General features: G+C 41.4%; 1 protein-coding gene across 4 annotated transcripts in view; it reads left to right on the top strand.

Annotated features, from left to right (window-relative positions):
• HS2ST1 (heparan sulfate 2-O-sulfotransferase 1) overlaps positions 1-18,714 on the top strand; it is a 204,045-nt gene that overhangs the window by 152,149 nt on the left and 33,182 nt on the right. For all 4 annotated transcript variants that reach the window (XM_002715521.5, XM_008264941.4, XM_070078128.1 and 1 more), the window contains one exon: positions 12,676-12,914. In XM_002715521.5, coding sequence (XP_002715567.2) covers positions 12,676-12,914 — 239 coding nt within the window. The remainder of the gene's footprint in view (positions 1-12,675; positions 12,915-18,714) is intronic.

The following is an 18,714-nucleotide window of genomic DNA, read 5'->3' as shown; positions in this document are numbered from 1 at the left end:
AATCATCACTGCCACCTCCCAGGGTCTGCATTATCAGGAAGCTGGAATCAGGAGCCAGATCCAGCAGTCAAACACAGGTACTCCTGGGTGTAAGATGTGGGCATTTTAGGTCCGGCGCCATGGGACAGTAGGTTAATCCTCTGCCTGTGGCACTGGTGTCCCATATGGGCACCGGTTCTAGTCCCGGCTGCCCCTTTTCTGATCCAGCTCTCTGCTGTGGCCTGGGAAAGCAATGTCTTTGGGTCCCTGTACCTGTGTAGGAGACCGGAAGAAGCACCTGGCTCCTGGCTTCAGATCAGCATCGCTCCGGCCGTTTCGGCCATTTGGGGAGTGAACCAGTGGAGGTAGACCTTACTCTCTGTCTCTCCCTCTCACTGTCTGTAACTCTACCTCTCAAATAAATAAATAAAATCTAAAAAAAAAAAAAAAAAAGATGTGGGCATCTTAACTACTACACTAAGCATCTACCCCCCTGCTTATGCTTTTACTTTGCACTAATAGTTATTTGAAAGCTCATTCTCTCTTGAGCTATAGTCTACTTTGTCTTGGGGAGTAATATTGTAGAAAGGCTTCTTCATTTTCACAATAACTTTTTTTTAAAAGATTTATTTATTTGAAAGAGTTACATTGAGAGAGGGGAGGCAGAGAGAGAGAGGTCTTCCATCTGCTGGTTCACTCCCCATTTGGCCACAACGGCTAGAGCTGCGCCAATCTGAAGCCAGGAGCCAGGAGCCTTCTCTGAGTCTCCCACACAGGTGCAGGGGTCCAAGGACTTGGGCCATCTTCCACTGCTTTCCCAGGCTATAGCAGAGAGCTGGATTGGAAGAGGAGCAACTGGAACTAGAACCGGTGCCCATATGGGATGCCGGTGCTTCAGGCCAGGGCATTAACCCACTGCACCACAGCACTGGCCCCCACAATAACTTTTAAGATATTACAAGACCTTCAGTCCTTTGTGAGTTTTCCTTTCTCTATGCTAAGTGCATTGGTTTTCTTAAACAATTCCTTTTTTTTTTTTTTTACGAAGATTTATTCATTTATTTGAAAGGCAGAGCTGTACATACACAGAGACAGACAGAGTGATCTATCTGCTGATTCACTGGCATGATGATCCATCCACCTCATTCCATCCTGGAGGTGCCCTAGTTTTTACTTTGAGCCTGAAATGACACATAATATCCCCTTATGACTGAACAAAAAATTTTTTAGGAACTGTTCATTCCTTTGACTTAAGACAGTGATTACAGTGTTTTGGTTAGGAATATAGGCTTTGGCATCAGAGAGATGAGAGTTTAAATTCTGATTTTAATCCTAACAACTCTTTAATTTTCTTGAGTCCAGATTTCTACAATATTATCACATATCAAGTTATTGTAAGAATTAAATGAAATAAGCTACACTTAATCACAGAGCATTGTTCTTGGCCCAAGCGGAAGCAGTGTGTTACTCTCATAATTGTATGCTTATTAGCCTAACCTAAAATCGCTAGAGATGTTTTTGTAGTTGCTTCATACCACTGTTAAATAATTCTATAATTATTATACCAATGTATTTATTTATCAACTTTTGCTAATACCTGTGCTTTTGTACCTTCCCCAGTCAGCTGTCTCCACATTTTGAAAGCCAGCTCCATCTTTTCAAGGCTCAGTCTATTTAGTACATGTTCCATAAGTTTCCCTCCTCCCACCCCCTAATTCTTGGATCCAGAAGTGTTTTGTTCTCACTTACAACGTTGTTACAGTGGCATTTATTCAATTTTGTACAAGATGGAAATTGAAAATAGGAACAGTTCACTTGAGAATTTTATAAAAAGGTGTGATGATTTGAGATGTGTAGTGACTTGGTAAGCTCAGGGAAAAGAAAAAGCAGATTAGACTATTTTATATCAGAGCATTCAATTCAAGTGACTGGGACCCTGGGGGTCAGCACTGTGGTATAGTAGGTTAAGCATCCTGTATGGGCGCCTGAGTCTCAGCTGCTCCACTTCTGATCCAGCTCCCTGCTGATGGCCTGGGAGAGCAGTAACGGATGACCCAATTACTTTGGCCCCTGCAGCCATGTGGAACACCCAGAAGCTCCGGGCTTCTGGCTTCGGATTGGCCCTGCTCCGGCCTTCATGGCCATTTGGGGAGTGAACCAGCAGATGGAAGACCTTTCTCTCTGTCTCTCCCTCCCCCCCCCCCCCCCTCTCTCTCTCTCTCTCTCTGACTCTCAAGTAAATAAATAAATCTTTAAAAAAAATGAAGCCCTGGGGCCAGCATTGTGGCATAGCAGGTAAAACCTCTGCCTGCAATGCCAACATGCCATATGGGTGCTGGTTTGAGTCCCAGCTACCCAACTTCCCATCCAGCTCCCTGCTAATGGCCTAGGAAAGACATCAGAAGGTGGCCCAAGTGCTTGAGTCCCTGTATCCACTTGAGAGACCTGGAAGAAATGGCTGGCTCTTGGCTTTGGTCTGGCCCAGCCCTGGCCGCTACAGCATTTGAGCAGTGAACCAGTGGAAGGAAGAGCTCTTTCTCTGTCTGTCTGTCTGTCTCTCTCTCTCTCTGTGTAACTCTGCCTTTCAAATAAAGAAATTTTTTGAAAAATTGAAACCTTGGATTTAGCTCACCTATGATAATTAACTACAGTATTTTATATTTTAATAATAGGTACTTGACACAGACATCATTGGCTGGTAGAAGTAAGAGACAAGGTGAATGGCCATAGGCATATGTGAAGAATCTTCCCAGAAATGCTATGAAATTCCCATCTCCAGAAGATGGATACCAACAAATCTGACCATGGTCTTGCCTCCTGTGTGTTGCATTAGATACATTAAAACCAAGGCAGATTGATATTTCTCTAAACCCTGAGTTGGAAAAAGTTTTGTTTTGTAATTTGAATAATAGGTCTCACATCCATACTTACATTGTCCATTTAGACCTTAATTAGATCTACACAAAGCCTCTTTATACTCCATATAGCAACCCACAAATGAAGAAACCCTTTGTATGTTATTTTTCCCCTGTTGTTCATGAATGGTATTTAGGATATTATACAATTACTAATTGATGATATGATTTCCACATTTAAGTTGCTTTTGCCATTACTCTCTTTAACTTTTGAAATTTTGAAATAATTATATATTCAAGGAGAGTTGCAAAGATAGTACAGCGTGTTTTGCTTTTTAACACCTAGAAGACAGTCATTATGTGTCCTTCTGTTTTACTAACTATAATATATTTTTAAAGCAGTGTTTTTTTCTTTTCTTTTTTTTTTTTTAAAGATTTATTTAGTTACCCAAGAGGCAGAGTATAGACAGAGGGAGAGAGAGAGAGGTCTTCCATCCACTGGTTCATTCCCCAAATGGCTGGAGATGGCCTGATCCGAAGCCAGGAGCCAGGAGCTTCTTGCCAGTCTCCCATGCGGGTTCAGGGGCCCAAGCACTTGGGCCATCTTCTGCTTTCCCAGGCCATAAGTAGGAAGCCAGATTGGAAGTGGAGCAGCCAAGACTTGAACTGATGCCCGTATGGGATGTGGAGCCTCAGGCGGATGCTTAACCACTGCACCACAGCACTAGCCCTAACTATAACATGTTTATCAAGCCTATTTCACATGGATTTTGGAGGAAATAATTATAAAATGCCTTTATATTTTTTAAAAATAGAATACTTTAAAAACTTTTTTTAAAATCACTTGCCAAAATATAGGTGCTTTGTAATTTTGTGATGCTGATTTAACTGTGAGGTTCCACTCCTCCCTAATACAGAATAGAAAAAGACTCTCAGACAATGATTATAATCTGCAACATAGGCTCTGGAGCCAGATTGGTCTGCAGTGGTATCCTGGCATCAGTAATCAGCCTGGGATCACTGAGCTTCTCTGAGACTTAGTTTCCTTATTTAAATAGAGCTCATAATGATGCCTCTTAGGTTTGAGAATCAAAACATGAGATGAGGCAAATGAAACACTTAACAGAGCCTTCAAATAACATACGATGCCTGCAAAATACTTCTAATATTATTATTTCATATAAGCAGTTAGTATATTGTTCAGCTTGATAATAAAAGAAGGTTACAGCTTACAAGAATTTCACATTTTTAGTGTAGTAACTATAAAAATCTGTAATCATGTTTGACAAGTACATTAAGTAAAATCTTATTTATATTCCTCTAACCTAACATTGACAACAGGAAGAAAATAATTATATTGGTGATTATTGGATTAATAGGACATTTAACAATTGCTTCAATATTCTTACCTAACTGATCATTTATTGGATTAATAGGACATTTAACAATTGCTTCAGTACTCTTACCTAACTGATCATTTCAGAAACATTGATCAATATATTTTTAGCGGTATTTTATCAGCCAGGTGAGGTTTTGGTTAAATATTTGATTTTTATTTGGTAATGTATTTTCATGAATGATAAGAGTAATTTTAATTAACATGTAAGCACAATGTTTATACAGGTATATGAGGGTACTTCAAAAAGTTCATGGAAACTGGAATTAAAAGATATATTTATTTTGGTGCAAAAAATTTTAAATCCATGCACACGAGAGGGCTTCAAATAGTTCATGGAAAATTTCAGCTAATGCAAAAATTATTCATAGATTTCAAATTTTTGTGCACCAAATAAACTTAGCTTTTAATTCCATCATCCATGAACTTTTGAAGTACCCTCACATGTATGTGTATGTACATGTAAATTATGAATCTGTAAGAACTGAGCAAAGTCCTTGCACATGGAACCGTTCAATAAATATTTGTTAAATTAGAGTAGATGAGGATTTCATAAATTATTGAGTATTTTCTCAACATTTTTATCTTAAGTGTTACTTTTGTGAAATGAACCCATACTGTAAGATATCAGTTTTTTTATGGTACTTTCTTGGTTTGGATAATTTTTTGAAGTGAAATTCACAAAATATGAATTAACCATCCTAAAGTGAACAGTTCACTCATTTACTACATTTGCAATGTTGTACAACCATCATCTTTATCTAGAAGTAAAACATTTTCATCATTCTAAAAGAAGCCCCATAACCATAAAGCACGTGTGCCCCATTCTTTCCTACCCTATTTCCTGGCAACCACCAATCTGTGTTTTGTTTCTGTCAATTCACCTCTTCATGATGTTTCGAATAATACGTGAGCTTTGGTATCTGGCTTCTATCATTTAGCACAAACTTTAGAGATTCCTTCATATTGTAACACGAGTAAGTAGCTTATTCCTTTTTATAAGTGAATATTTCACTGTGTGTATATACCACAATTTTCCTGTGATCTGTTGATGGACATTTGGGTTATTTGCACCTTTTGGCTGTAATGAATAATACTGCTAAAAGTATAAGAATTTGAATACCTGGTTTTGTTTCTTTTGCGTAGATACCTAGGATAACCTGGTAATTCTCTGTTTAACTTTTTGAGAAACTGCTAAATTGCTTTCCATCATAATTGGGCCATATTGCATTTCCACCAGCAATTTATGAGGATATAGATTTGTCTGCTTCCTTATCAACAGTTATTTTGGAGTGTTTTCTTTTTGCCTGATTAATGTATACATATACATATGGTATTATAAATTTCTCCCTCAGTCCTGCTTTATTTGTGTCCCACATTTTTTTTTTTAAGATTTTATTTGTTTATTTGAGAGGGAGAGTTACAGACAGTGAGACAGAGAGAAGGGTCTTCCATCTGCTGGTTCACTTGCCAGTTGGTCACAATGGCTGGAACTGAGCTGATCCAAAGCCAGGAGCCAGGAGCTTCCTCCAAGTCTCCCACGTGTGTGCAGGAGCCCAAGTGCTTAGGCCATCTTCTACTGCTTTCCCAGGCCATAGCAGAGACTGGATCAGAAGAGAAGCAGCCAGGACTTGAACCAGCACCCATATGGGATGCGGGCACTGCAGGCAGAGGATTAACTATTGTGCCACAGTGACGGCCCCAGTGTCCTACATTTTTTTAAAAAAGATTTATTTTATTTATTTGAAAGGCAGAGGCAGAGAGAGATCTTCCATCCGCTGTTTCACTCCCCAAATGGCCACAAAAGCTAGGGCTGGGCCAGACAAAACCAGGAGCCAGAAGTTTCCTTTGGGTCTCTTATGTGGGTAAAGGGTCCCAAGCACTTGGGCTATCTTCCACTGTTTTCCTAGGCACATTAGCAGGGAGTTGGATTGGAAGTAGAGCATCTGGGACTCGAACCAGCAGCCGTATGGGATGCTGGCATTGCAGGCAGCAGCCTTACCTGCCACACCACAACTCCAGGCTCTGTCTCACAAATTTTGATATGCTTCATTTTCTTTTTAAACATTTATTTATTTATTTGAAAGTCAGCATTACACAGAGACAGGAGAGGCAGAGAGAGAGAGAGAGAGAGAGAGAGGTCTTCCACCCTCTGGTTCACTCCCCCAGTTGGCTGCAGCAGCCAGAGCTGCGCCGATCTGAAGCCGGGAGCCAGGAGCTTCTTTCAGGTCTCCCATGTGGATGCAGGGGCCCAAGGACTTAGGCCATCTTCTACTGCTTTCCCAGGCCATAGCAGAGAGCTGGATTGGAAGTGGACCAGCGGAACTCAAACTGGTGCCCATTTAGGATGCTGGCACTGCAGGCGGTGGCTTTACCTGCTATGCCACAGCACCAGCCCCTAGTGGGCTAATTTTTAAGTTGATAATTTTGCATAGCCCACAAGTGATCTTATAAGTAATCAAATGGCCCTTAGCAGAAAAAAAATCTCACCTGTTTTTAGAGGCTAGTTTGTGTAGCTCTACCACAGGCATACTTGCCAGGAAGGTTTTTGTTTTTAAGATTTATTTATTGGGCCAGTGCTGTGGCGCAGTGAGTTAAAGCCCCAGCCTGCAATGCTGGCGTCCCATATGGGCACCAGTTAGAATCCTGGCTGCTCCTCTTCTGAGCCAGTTCTCTGCTATGGCCTGGGAAAACAGTATAAGATGGCCCAAGTTCTTGGGCCCCTGCAACCACGTAGAATACCTGATACCTGGAAGAAACTCCTGGCTTCTGGCTTCAGATCAGCTCAGCTCCAGCCTTTGTGGTCATTTGGGGAGTGAACCAGTGGAATGGAAGACCTCTCTTTCTCTCTGGCTCTACCTGTCTGTAACTCTTTCACATAAATAAAATAAATCTTAAAAAATTGATTTATTTGTTTTGAAAGTCAGTGTTTTAAGAGAGAGAAGGAGAGAGAGAGAGAGAGAGAGAGAGAGAGAGAGAGAGGTCTTCTATCCTCTGGCTCACTCCCCAAATGGCTGCAACAGCCGGTGGAGGCCAGACTGAAGCCAGGAGCCAGGAGCTTCATCTGGGCCTCCCACGTGGGCAGCAGGAGCCCAAATACTTGGGCCATGCCATCTTGCACTGCCTTTCCCAGGCCACCAGCAGTTACCTGCAACACCACAATGCCATCCTGCAAGGAGGTTCCAACTATTCAAGGTGATCTACTGAGACACCCTCACTCTCACCCATAGACAATTCTTGGATAGACACCACTGGTTTCCCCTTTGAGTTCTCTTTGCCTTTGATCTTTACTTGTGATGAACCTCTTTCTTTTCTTGATACTTGTCAATGCCATTGGGCAAGCTACCATCAGGACTTGATGTCCAAGGAGGCATTTTCTTATTAGGGGCGGTTAATCTGGTGTCACAGGCACTTGCCTAAGGTTGGGCTCTAAGAGAAAGCCCTGAAATGCACGGGTTGACCTTTCTGCTGAGACAGCCCGTCATTTACTCATCGTAGTTTCCAAAGAGTCCATGAAGAAAATCATGACGAGCCACTCTCAAATGTGTATTTTTACTCTGTAACATTAATCACATATAGTTTCATCTCCTGTAAACCATCTTAGCTTAATATCTGTTGGAATCTTCATATTATCATTGCCGGTTCCTATGTTGTCTTCCTATAATTAATAGATGTTTGTTCTTTGCCTTTTATTTATTTGTGTACCAGTTATGGATCTATTTATGCTGGTTTTGTTGTTTTTGCTTTGACAGGCAGAAATTTCATTATTTGAAGGCATGGCAATTTATTGGTCTTTCCCTTTGCTGTCTTTTTTCTCTCTAGTTCTAAAATGTTATCCACAATATAAAAATCTTTTCTTCAGTTATTTGGCAGTACAGATATATATATATATATATATATCCTGTAGACTTAATGCCATGTAGGATTCAAATTGGTATTTAGTATGATGTTTCATACTTAGCTAATTATTACAGTCTTTTAGGAAGTAAAGCCTTTATTTAGTGCAGAAATATATATTGTTGTTATTAATGGTCTTTCAGAAGACTTGAATTTGTTGATAATCTGCTGCATGGCAGGGTTCATCAGTCTCGGATGTGTGCCTGAAAGAGCCTGAATTGCTCTGCGTTCATTGTCTATTCAGTGAAGGAAGCACCAGTACCCATGGTGCCTGGCCTGCTTGCAATTTCATGACACTCAGATTGCACCCTCTGTTATTCGTAGGCTATACATTTTATGGTGGTTATGAAATAGCTTGCATAACAGATTCTCTGTAATTTATTACTCAAATATGAAGAAGCATTACATCTAAATGTATCTTAAGTATTTTAAATATACTGCCTACATCCTCTTAAGTGTACTACAAATGTGCTGTAACTAATAGACCTCCCCCAGTGGTTTCACAGAGCCATAGAAGAAGCTGTTCTTACTGCATGTAGAACATCTTTGATTAGAAAAAGGATTGGAACTATTGAATAGTACTTAGTAAGCAAAGAAGGTAGCCCCATTGCAAACCCTATTACTGGTAGTAAGTCTGGTTACAGGAGAAAAGAGAGAGCAATGTTACCATTACAATATTATTATTTAACTGAGATTTTATTTCATGAATATTTCTTAATTTGCCACACTTTTTATTTTACTAATTGTTTAGGCCCAACACTATATTGATAATTATTCTATGTATTTAAGCAAAACAAAACCTAAAAAAATACAAAATACATGTAATCATTATTTGAATGAGGAAGGTAATAATTCCAATATTTGCAACTTTTCATAATTGTAAAATATATAGTTCATTTAATTCACATAATGAACCAACAGCAATACTTTTATAAATAATTTTTATTTATTGTTTCTTAAACATGTATTCATTATTAGTTTCATGGTCCAGCAAGAGTTTTAGTAGCTTAAAAAATGGAATATCCATACACTAAGTAAGATTTTAAAAAATATTTATTTTATTTATTTGAAAGGCAAAATTACAGAGAGACAGAGAGAGAGAGAGATCTTCCACCCACTAGATCACTCCCCAAATGGCTGTACCATCCAGGGCTGGGCCAGGCTGAAGCCAGGAGTCAAGAACTCCATCTAGGTCTCCCATATGGCTGACAGGAGCCCAAATACTTGGGCCTTCTTCTGCTGCTTTCTCAGGCACTTCAGCAGGAAGTTGTGTCGGAAGTAGAGTAGTGGGAACTCAAACCAGTGCTCATATAGCATACTGTTGTTGCAGATAGCTGCTTAACTTGCTATGCCACAATGCCAGCCCCAAGTATATGCATCTTAAACGTCTCTACTAGATCTTTGATTTTTTTTAACCTTTTAAATATTGGTATTTCCTAAGATTCTCTCTTAGAATCTTTCTCCAGACTACAGATTCTATATTACCTAGGCAACTGCATCCATTTTCATGGTTTTTCCAGCTGTCTTCTGATTGCTCCTTTGTTCTCTAGACCTTTCTGACCATTTATCTACATATATATCTTACATGTCCCAGGCAGTCCAATGAGATCAATGTTAAGATCATTATAATCTCTCTCTCCATATCCACTCCTGTAAAAAAAAAAAGGTACTATATTTGTGTATAAATATATAACACATATGTATATCTATCATCTCACATACGCTTCTCCTGTTTTGGAAAGCCCATTGCTGGTAAGTAGTGGGCATGAAATTCGTAATTCATCTTCTGAATTCAAATCCTCAGCTAAGAATGTAGCCTCTTTAATTTGTGACAATATCTTCTGAACCAAATTTAAGATGGTGCTCTGACAATATTTCAAGCCTGAACTTGTTAATGTAATTTTATGACATTGCTTTTTCCTGTCACTTTATTAAATTGTTAGTATTATTGGAGGACAATACTAATAATCACACAATATAAAATTGCAATGATGATAAATAGGATGAGTAGTATAATTTAGATATATATAGTGATCTGCCTTAGGGAGATCAGATAATTAATCCTTGGGAAGTGATGATTGAATGAAAATGTGAAGGTTGAGGGGTTGGGGATGGAATGGAAGAGGCAGCTGGCACAGAGATCTGGTGGTAGGAAGGAGCACTCCATGTGTGAACACTTACCTTGTGCAGAGCAATTTAGTCTAACCTCCTGTTCTTACGTGCTCCCCCCCCCTTTTTCCCCTTCCTTATTCTTATTAAATAAATAAATTGATGCTGAAGGACCTGTCATTTTTGTGCAGCAGGTTAAGCCACTGCTCGTGGTGCCATGTCAGTATCCCATATCAGAGTGCCAGTTCGAATCCTAGCTGCTTCTCTTCTGACCCAACTCCCCACTGATGGGCCTGAGAAGGCAGCAGTTGATGGCCCAAGTGCTTGTGCCCCTGCCACCTATGTGGGAGACCCAGATGTTCCAAGCTTTGGGCTTCAGCCTGGCCCAGTCTCAGCCATTGTAGCCATTCAGGGGATGAACCAACATATAAAGGATCTTTTCTCTTCCCTTCTCTGTGTCACTCTGCCTTTCAAATAAATAAGTGAATAAATAAATAAAATCTTATAAAAGTTGCTGAGATATACATTAAGTAGAGAAAGAAGAAAGCAAAATGTAACTGCTATTCAAACTGCATGGTGGGCAATGATTTGAATTAGAGGAACTATAAGATTTAAGGAGTAAAAATAGTCAGGATTTAGATGCAACACCAAAAAGAAAAAGAATTTATTGCAGTGTTGTTTCTACTCTGTTTTGTTTTGTTTTGTTTTGTTTGTTTGTTTTGTTTTGTTTTTTGGCAGGCACAGTGGACAGTGAGAGAGAGAGACAGAGAGGAAGGTCTTCCTTTGCCGTTGGTTCACCCTCCAATGGCCGGCACGGCCGGCGCGGCTAGCGCGCTGTGGCCAGCACACCGTGCTAATCCAATGGCAGGAGCCAGGTACTTATCCTGGTCTCCCATGGGGTACAGGGCCCAAGGACTTGGGCCATCCTCCGCTGCACTCCCTGGCCACAGCAGAGAGCTGGCCTGGAGGAGGGGCAACCGGGACAGAATCCGGCGCCCCGACCGGGACTAGAACCCGGTGTGCCGGCACCACAAGGCAGAGGATTAGCCTAGTGAGCCGTGGCGCTGGCCGTTTTGTTTTGTTTTGTTTTGTTTTTTAAAGATTTTATTTATTGGACCGGCGCCGCGGCTCACTAGGCTAATCCTCTGCCTTGCGGTGCCGGCACACCGGGTTCTAGTCCCGGTCGGGGCGCCGGATTCTGTCCCGGTTGCCCCTCCTCCAGGCCAGCTCTCTGCTGTGGCCTGGGAGTGCAGCGGAGGATGGCCCAAGTGCTTGGGCCCTGCACCCCATGGGAGACCAGGAGAAGCACCTGGCTCCTGGCTTCGGATCAGCATGATGCGCCGGCCGCAGCACACCCTCCTCGGTGGCCATTGGAGGGTGGGTGAACCAACGGCAAAAGGAAGACCTTTCTCTCTGTCTCTCTCTCTCTCACTGTCCACTCTGCCTGTCAAAAAAAAAAAATATATATATATATATATTATTTATTGGGGCCGGCGCTGTGGCTCACTTAGTTAATCCTCTACCTGCGGAGCCAGCATCCCATATGGGTGCCGGGTTCTAGTCCCGGTTGCTCCTCTTCCAGTCCACCTCTCTGCTGTGGCCCAGAAAGGCAGTGGAGGATGGCCCAAGTGCTTGGGCTCTGCACCCGCATGGGAGACCAGGAAGAAGCACCTGGCTCCTGGCTTCGGATCAGCATAGCTCTGGCCGTAGCGGCCATTTGGAGGGTGAACCAATGGAAGGAAGACCTTTCTCTATGTTTCTCTCTCACTGTCTAACTCTGTCAAATAAATAGATAAATAAATCTAAAAAAAAAGATTTTATTTATTTACTTGAGAGGTAGGGTAACAGACAATGAGAGGAAGGACAGAGAAATAGGTCTTCCTTCTGCTGGTTCACTCCCTAAATGGTGTCAACAGCCAGAGCTGCGCCATCCAAAGCCAGGAGCTTTTTTCGGGTCTCCCATGTGGGTGCAGGGGCCCAAGGACTTGGGCCGTTTTCCACTCTTTTCCCAGGCCACAGTAGAGAACTGGATTGGAAGAGAAACAGCTGGGACTAGAACTGGTGCCCATATGGGATGCGGACGCTTCAGGCCAGGGCTTTAACCCGCTGAGCCACAGCGCTGGCCCCTATTCTGTGTTATTCTACAAAAAGTAATTCTGAAGCTTTGATCCTTATGGCATTTCTTCAGCTACTCCTACCTAGTCCTTGACTAAGGAAACTGTGTTTCTGGCTAAAGCTGAATCAGGATGAACTACTTGGTCTTCCTGAAGCCCAAACAGTTCGCCCATATTTTCCATGGGCCTTCCTCCTTTACTTTGGCATTTGTTTTCTTTTGTTAATTTATGCTTTTGTCTTTCCTCATCATGGTCCAAAGGTTAGAGTTCACAGCTTCCTTACAGTGGCATTAAAAACTTGGCTCATGTTTGTTTTTCTTTACAGAAAGGGCGATTGCAAGACATGAGGTCCGAGAAATTGAGCAGCGACATACGATGGATGGCCCTCGGCAAGATGCAGCCTTAGAGGAGGAAGAGGACATGGTGATCATTTATAACAGAGTTCCCAAAACTGCCAGCACCTCATTTACCAATATCGCCTATGACCTGTGTGCAAAGAATAGATACCACGTCCTACACATCAACACTACCAAAAACAATCCAGTGATGTCACTGCAAGATCAGGTATTCCTCATTCAGGGATTGCACAGATGCTCTCTGATACTTCTTCACTTAAATTTTGTACCTCAAGGGGATACACTATTTGAAAGGATTGTGTGTACTGAGCTCAATGAATTCTAAGCCTCTCTGGGGTGCAAGAGAAGAGGGGACCAACCAATCAGGTTTTGTATATTGGCACATTCCCTTGCATATAGTATCTGTCAAATAATTGAATTGGAGAATGAAAAATTGTTGTTCTTCAGTATTAATATAGTATCCTTTTTAAAATATGAAATATTTTTGGTAAGACTCTTTATCATACAACTATTTATTATATCAATTTATAGATAGAGACCCATTTGATGAGTATTTGTATTCAGTTTTGCAACTAGCCTGAAACTCATCTCATCCTTACTGGTAATTTATATAAATATTAGTTATAAGTTCCTGTAGAACAGGGCTTCTGGCTTATATATTGAACATAATATTGTCTTTTAAATTCTTTAGTTGGGCAGTTAGCCTAACAGCGAAGATGCTGGTTAAGAAGCTTACGTCTGGGGCTGGTATTGTGGTACAGCAGGGTAAGCCTCCCCTTGCGATGCTGGTGTCCCATATCCGAGTGCCTGTTCCAGTCATCATTACTCCACTTTCCATCCAGCTCCCTGCTAATGTACATGGCAAAGCAGCAGAAGATGACCCAAGTGCTTGATCCTCTGCCACTCATATGGGAGACCAGGGTGGAGTTCCTGGCTCCTGGCTTCAGCCTGATCCAGCCCTGGCTGTTAAGTTCATTTGGAGAGTAAACCCACAGATGGAAGATCAGTCTCTCTCTGCCGCCCCCAACCCTGACCCTGTCACTCTGCCTTTCAATAAATATTTTTCTTCTTCTTTTTCTTTAAATACCTGACTCTGGCTTTTGACTCCAGTATTCCTACTAATGCAGACCCTGGGGGAGGCAGTGGTAATGGCTTGTGTAATTGGGTTCCTGCCACCCATGTGAGAGGACTGGCTGGTGTTCTCAGTTCCCAGCATCAGCCATTGCAGGCATTTGGAGAGTGAGCCAAAAGATGGGTGTTCTCTGTCTGACTCTTAAATAAATAAGTATTAAAGAAATTTTAAATAAGTAGATGGATAGATAATTTTATGAAATGCTTTCAATAAAAGTAGAGGAAATTATCTTTTGAAATCAAGTTTATTCTTTTTTTTTTATCATTTCCCCCATACCTGGAGTTCTGACTCTAATTTCAAATGATATTGTCTCTGTAATATTGAAGAGGATGGGAATTCATCTTCTTAAGAAGAAAAGAACAATATTTGAATATTTTTAGGCTCAATACCATATTGGAATAACTTATTAAAAAGGTATTTGTGATAGGCCTACTGTAGTTAAAATGATACTTATCTGTTTGTTTTATTGTTCCAGAATTGACTAATATTCCATCGTTTGGCGTGGGTATAATCCTGACACTGAAGCAAGGGAATAACAGTGATGCATAGGCTCAGTTTGGCTTTCTTGCTTGCTGGAGTGCTGTTTGTAAAGGCTAATGGTAGATGGCATATCATCAACCCTTCTGATTCTTGGTTCTCCGTAGTATCCTCAGTTCCTCTTTTTCATAGCATGAAAAATCTACATCTGTCAGCCAAACAAAATAACTTTTCTATAGATGAGAAGAAACATGAGCTTTTTAAGCTAAGTGGGTCATAAAAACTATTCATTATGTGATATGGTATATCTCAAGGGCAACGATCCTAAAAATTCTTTAGTAGATTTTGAGTTTGTTTGCATTCTTGTTTTTCAGAATATACCTTGTTTTAAAAGGAGCATGCCTTAATATTAGCTCATGTAGTAATTTCAGATTTCCTCAGTAGTACTTAATAGAGAAGATTGTGAGCTTATTTTTACAATTTTTAGAGTTGTTTTATGTCCAGCATTAAAAAAGTTTGCTGGCAGCTACAATATGTCTGGCAATGACATCAACGATTTTTTTTTCATGAAATATAAATCTGCAGAAGCTCACCACATCTGACATTTATAGGCATCATGTAGTAGTATATTTTCCCAGTTGCATTTGGATGAAATAAGCCTTCTGTTTTTCTTTCAATAGCTTGTTAGTTATATATAGAGGGGGGAAAAACAGCAGAAGAGAAGTATAAATGTTCCCTTAAAAGCAATTGGCTTATATAATGAACAACACTTAAAGCATGTTTGTATGGGGCAGAGTGGAGGAATAGTCTGGATCGTTAGCTGACATACTTCCAAATGTCAGCTGGTAGTTCCAAACCTGGCCATAATTAGGAATAGCTCCTGTGACAGATGCTCTCTAATGTACCATTTCTATAATTTACTGGTCTCTTATTCCGTGTAGAAGTCATTCTTCAAAAAGTCAGATTTACTGCTTTCCCTTCCTTTGCGTGACATATTAAATAGCATTTCCAGATACTTATTTATTTGTTTGAGAGAGGGAGTCAGAGAGGGAAAGACAGAGATCAAACTCCATCTGCTGGTTTATCTTTCAGATGTTCACAACAGTCAGGTCTGGGCTGGAACCAAAATTGGGAGCCCAGAACTTAATCTGCATCTCCCACGTAGGTAGTAGGAACTCGGTTACTTGAGCCGGGGCTACTGCCTCCCAGGATCTGCTTTAGTAGGAAGCTGGAGTTAGGAGCCAGAGCTGGGAGTGGATCTCAGGATCTCAGATGTGGGATATGGGCATCTTAAGTGCTAGGCTAAATACATGCTCACTCCTAGAATAATAGTTTTGTTTCCCTTTCAGTTTAATGGGCTTTATCTAAATCTTAAAGATTGTACCACATTTCTTGCAAATAGGTTTTTTTAATAGTCATTCCCATCTTATATAATACACTCTCTTCTTTTAAATATTTATTTATTTGAAAGTCAGAGTTACAGAGAGGTAGAGGCAGAAAGAGAGAGAGAAGTCTTCCATCCACTGGTTCACTCCCCAAATGGCCGCAATGGCTGGAGCTAAGCTGATACGAACCCAGGAACCAGGAGCTTCCTCTGGGTCTCCCATGTGGGTGCAGGGGCCCAAGCATCGGGGCCCTCTTCTGCTGCTTTCCCAGGCTGTAGCAGAGAACTGGAGCAGCTGGGCCTTGAACCGGCATCCATATGGGATGCCGGCACCGCAGGCCGCAGCTTCACCCACTACACCACTGTGCTGGCCCCTATAATTACTTTTTTTTTTTGGACAGGCAGAGTTAGACAGCGAGAGAGAGAGAGAGAGACAGAGAGAAAGGTCTTCCTTCCGTTGGTTCACTCCCCAAATGGCCGCCATGGTTGGCGCGTTGCACTGATCTGAAGCCAGGAGCCAGGTGCTTCCTCCTGGTCTCCCATGCGGGTGCAGGGCCCAAGCACTTGGGCCATCCTCCACTGCCTTCCTGGGCCACAGCAGAGAGCTGGACTGGAAGAGGAGCAACTGGGACAGAATCCGGTGCCCCGACCGGGACTAGAACCTGGTGTGCAGGCGCCACAGGCGGAGGATTAGCCTAGTGAGCCTAATTACTTTTAAAACTTTATTTTTGTTTTCTTTGTATATTGTTGCTCTTTTTTTCTCTCTCTCTCTTTTTTACTTGAAAGGCAGTTACAGAGAAACAGAGATGAAGAGAAATCTTCCATTTGCTGGTTCACTCCCCAAATGGCCATAATAGCCAGGGTTGGGCCTGGCAGAAACCAGGAGCCTGGAACTCCATCTGGGTCTCCCACATGGGTGGCATGACCCACACACTTGGGCCATCATCTGCTGCTTTCCCAGGCACATTAGTGGAGAGCTGGATCAGAAAGGGAGCAGCCAGGCCTCAAACCTGCACTCAAATGGGATGCCAGTGTCCCAGCTGGAGGCTTAGCTTACTTCACCACAAGGAGGCCCCACTGTGGCTCTTTTTTCTTCTTAAAAAAATAAGGGTCAGGGTTGTGGCATAACTGGTTGAGCCACTGCCTGCCATGCTGGCATCCCATGTCTACACCGGTTCTATTCTTGGCTGCTTCACTTGCGATCCAGCTCCCTGCTGATGTGCCTGGGGAGGCAGCAGATCGTGCTTCAGCTGTGACCATTGCAACCATTTGGGGATGAACCAGCTGATGAGATCTGTCTTTCCATTTCTCTCTCTAACTCTGCCTTCCAAATAAATAAAATTAAAAAGAAAGAAATACTTTCTAATCAGTATCTGACTTACTTAATAGATGAGATTTTTATTAAATTTGCTCTTGTCTCAAGTTTCTATTTAAAGCCCAGTCTACTCATAAAAAATATCTGGAATATAATAGGTGACCATATTCTTTATTCCCTCAGTTTCCAATCTCAGCAGTTTAGTCTGTTTGATACCTTTCCTTAGCCCCAACTTCTTATATATATGGTACTAGATACTATACTAAACTGTTGACTTGCTTAATAATTTTAGAGGCAGAAATTTTACAGGCAAAGCCCAAATGTTTTTAAACTAATAGAAAACTATTCAATGAGTAGTAGTTATACGTATTCTACTATCTTTAGAAACAGTTGTCAACTCTACTTTCAAGTTTTTCATTTATTTATTGAGTCCATATATAGAGATTTCCTTGAGGAAATACCAAATAAATAAAAGGCCAAATCTTTCAAGGAGCTTGTTTATAATTTACTGGGAATGTGAAACATAGACACAGGAACTATGAGGACAGTTCAAACATTAATTTATGGTAATCTCACCAAAATGTTTAACCAAAACTGTTTGCTACCAAAATGTTTAATCTGGACCTAATACTGAAGAAACACACAAACTCATACCGTAGAACAGTGTAGGAAATAATGACCCTAGATTTTCTAAAAGTCAGAGTTCTGACAGCCAGGAAGAGGGGGAGGGGAAGACAGTTCTCTCAGACAAGAGGAGACTGCAAAGATATGGAAACCCAGCATAATTTATGAAGAAGAAAAGTTTAAGAAATTAAAATAACAGGGGCCAGCACTGTGGTGCAGTGGTTTAACGCCCTGGCCTGAGGCGCCAGCATCCCATATGGGCGCTGGTTCGAGACTTGGCTGCTCCACTTCCAATCTGGCTCTCTGCTGTCACCTGGGAAAGCAATAGACAATGACCCAAGTCCTTGGGCCCCTGCACCCACGTGGGAGACCCAGAGGAGGCTCCTGGCTCCTGACATCCGATCGGCACAGTTCCGGCTGTTCTGGCCAACTGGGGAATGAACCAGCGGATAAAAGACCTCTCTCTCTCTCTCTCTCTCTCTCTCTCTCTCTTTGCTTTCTCCTCTTTCTGTGTAACTCTGACTTTCAAATAAATGAATCTTTAAAAAAAGAAATTAAAATAACATTTGACAAAATGAAACATGGAGATCTAATTAACAGGAGATGGGCTCAGTCATGAGACTTACGTATTTCTGAGCTGGGCTTACTAAGTTAATAGGAATTGTCCAGAAACAGGTAATCAGTCAGCCCTTCTACTTGAAAAATGGAGTTTGCTGTGCTCTCATGGAAACACCTTTACATTAGAGAGCATCTTGTCTTTAAAGTAACTGTGCCAAAGAGATGTGATTGGCAGCATATTTTATCATCCTTCTGGGATGTTTTCTTCTCTGTTGAGGTCAGTGATCATATTTAGCCCTTTTCTGTTAAGATATTGGAGTCGTCTAGAATTTGCATTCTCGGATAGCATAGTACTATATGTATTTTTCTATCAATTTACTCTCAACTTTTGGTAATTTTTCCTTGGAGCCCACAGTTTTCTCTGAGGTACAGACACTTTTCAGGGCAACACTTCAGATGAGCACCCTCAACCAATAACGGATATGCTAATACTGATTAAAATACAAATTCCAATCCAG

Source organism: Oryctolagus cuniculus, chromosome 7 (genome assembly GCF_964237555.1).
Source record: "Oryctolagus cuniculus chromosome 7, mOryCun1.1, whole genome shotgun sequence".
In the NCBI taxonomy this organism is placed as follows: Eukaryota; Metazoa; Chordata; class Mammalia; order Lagomorpha; family Leporidae; genus Oryctolagus; species Oryctolagus cuniculus.
Note: the sequence above shows the minus strand (reverse complement) of the source record. Positions and strands in the feature narration are given on the sequence as shown.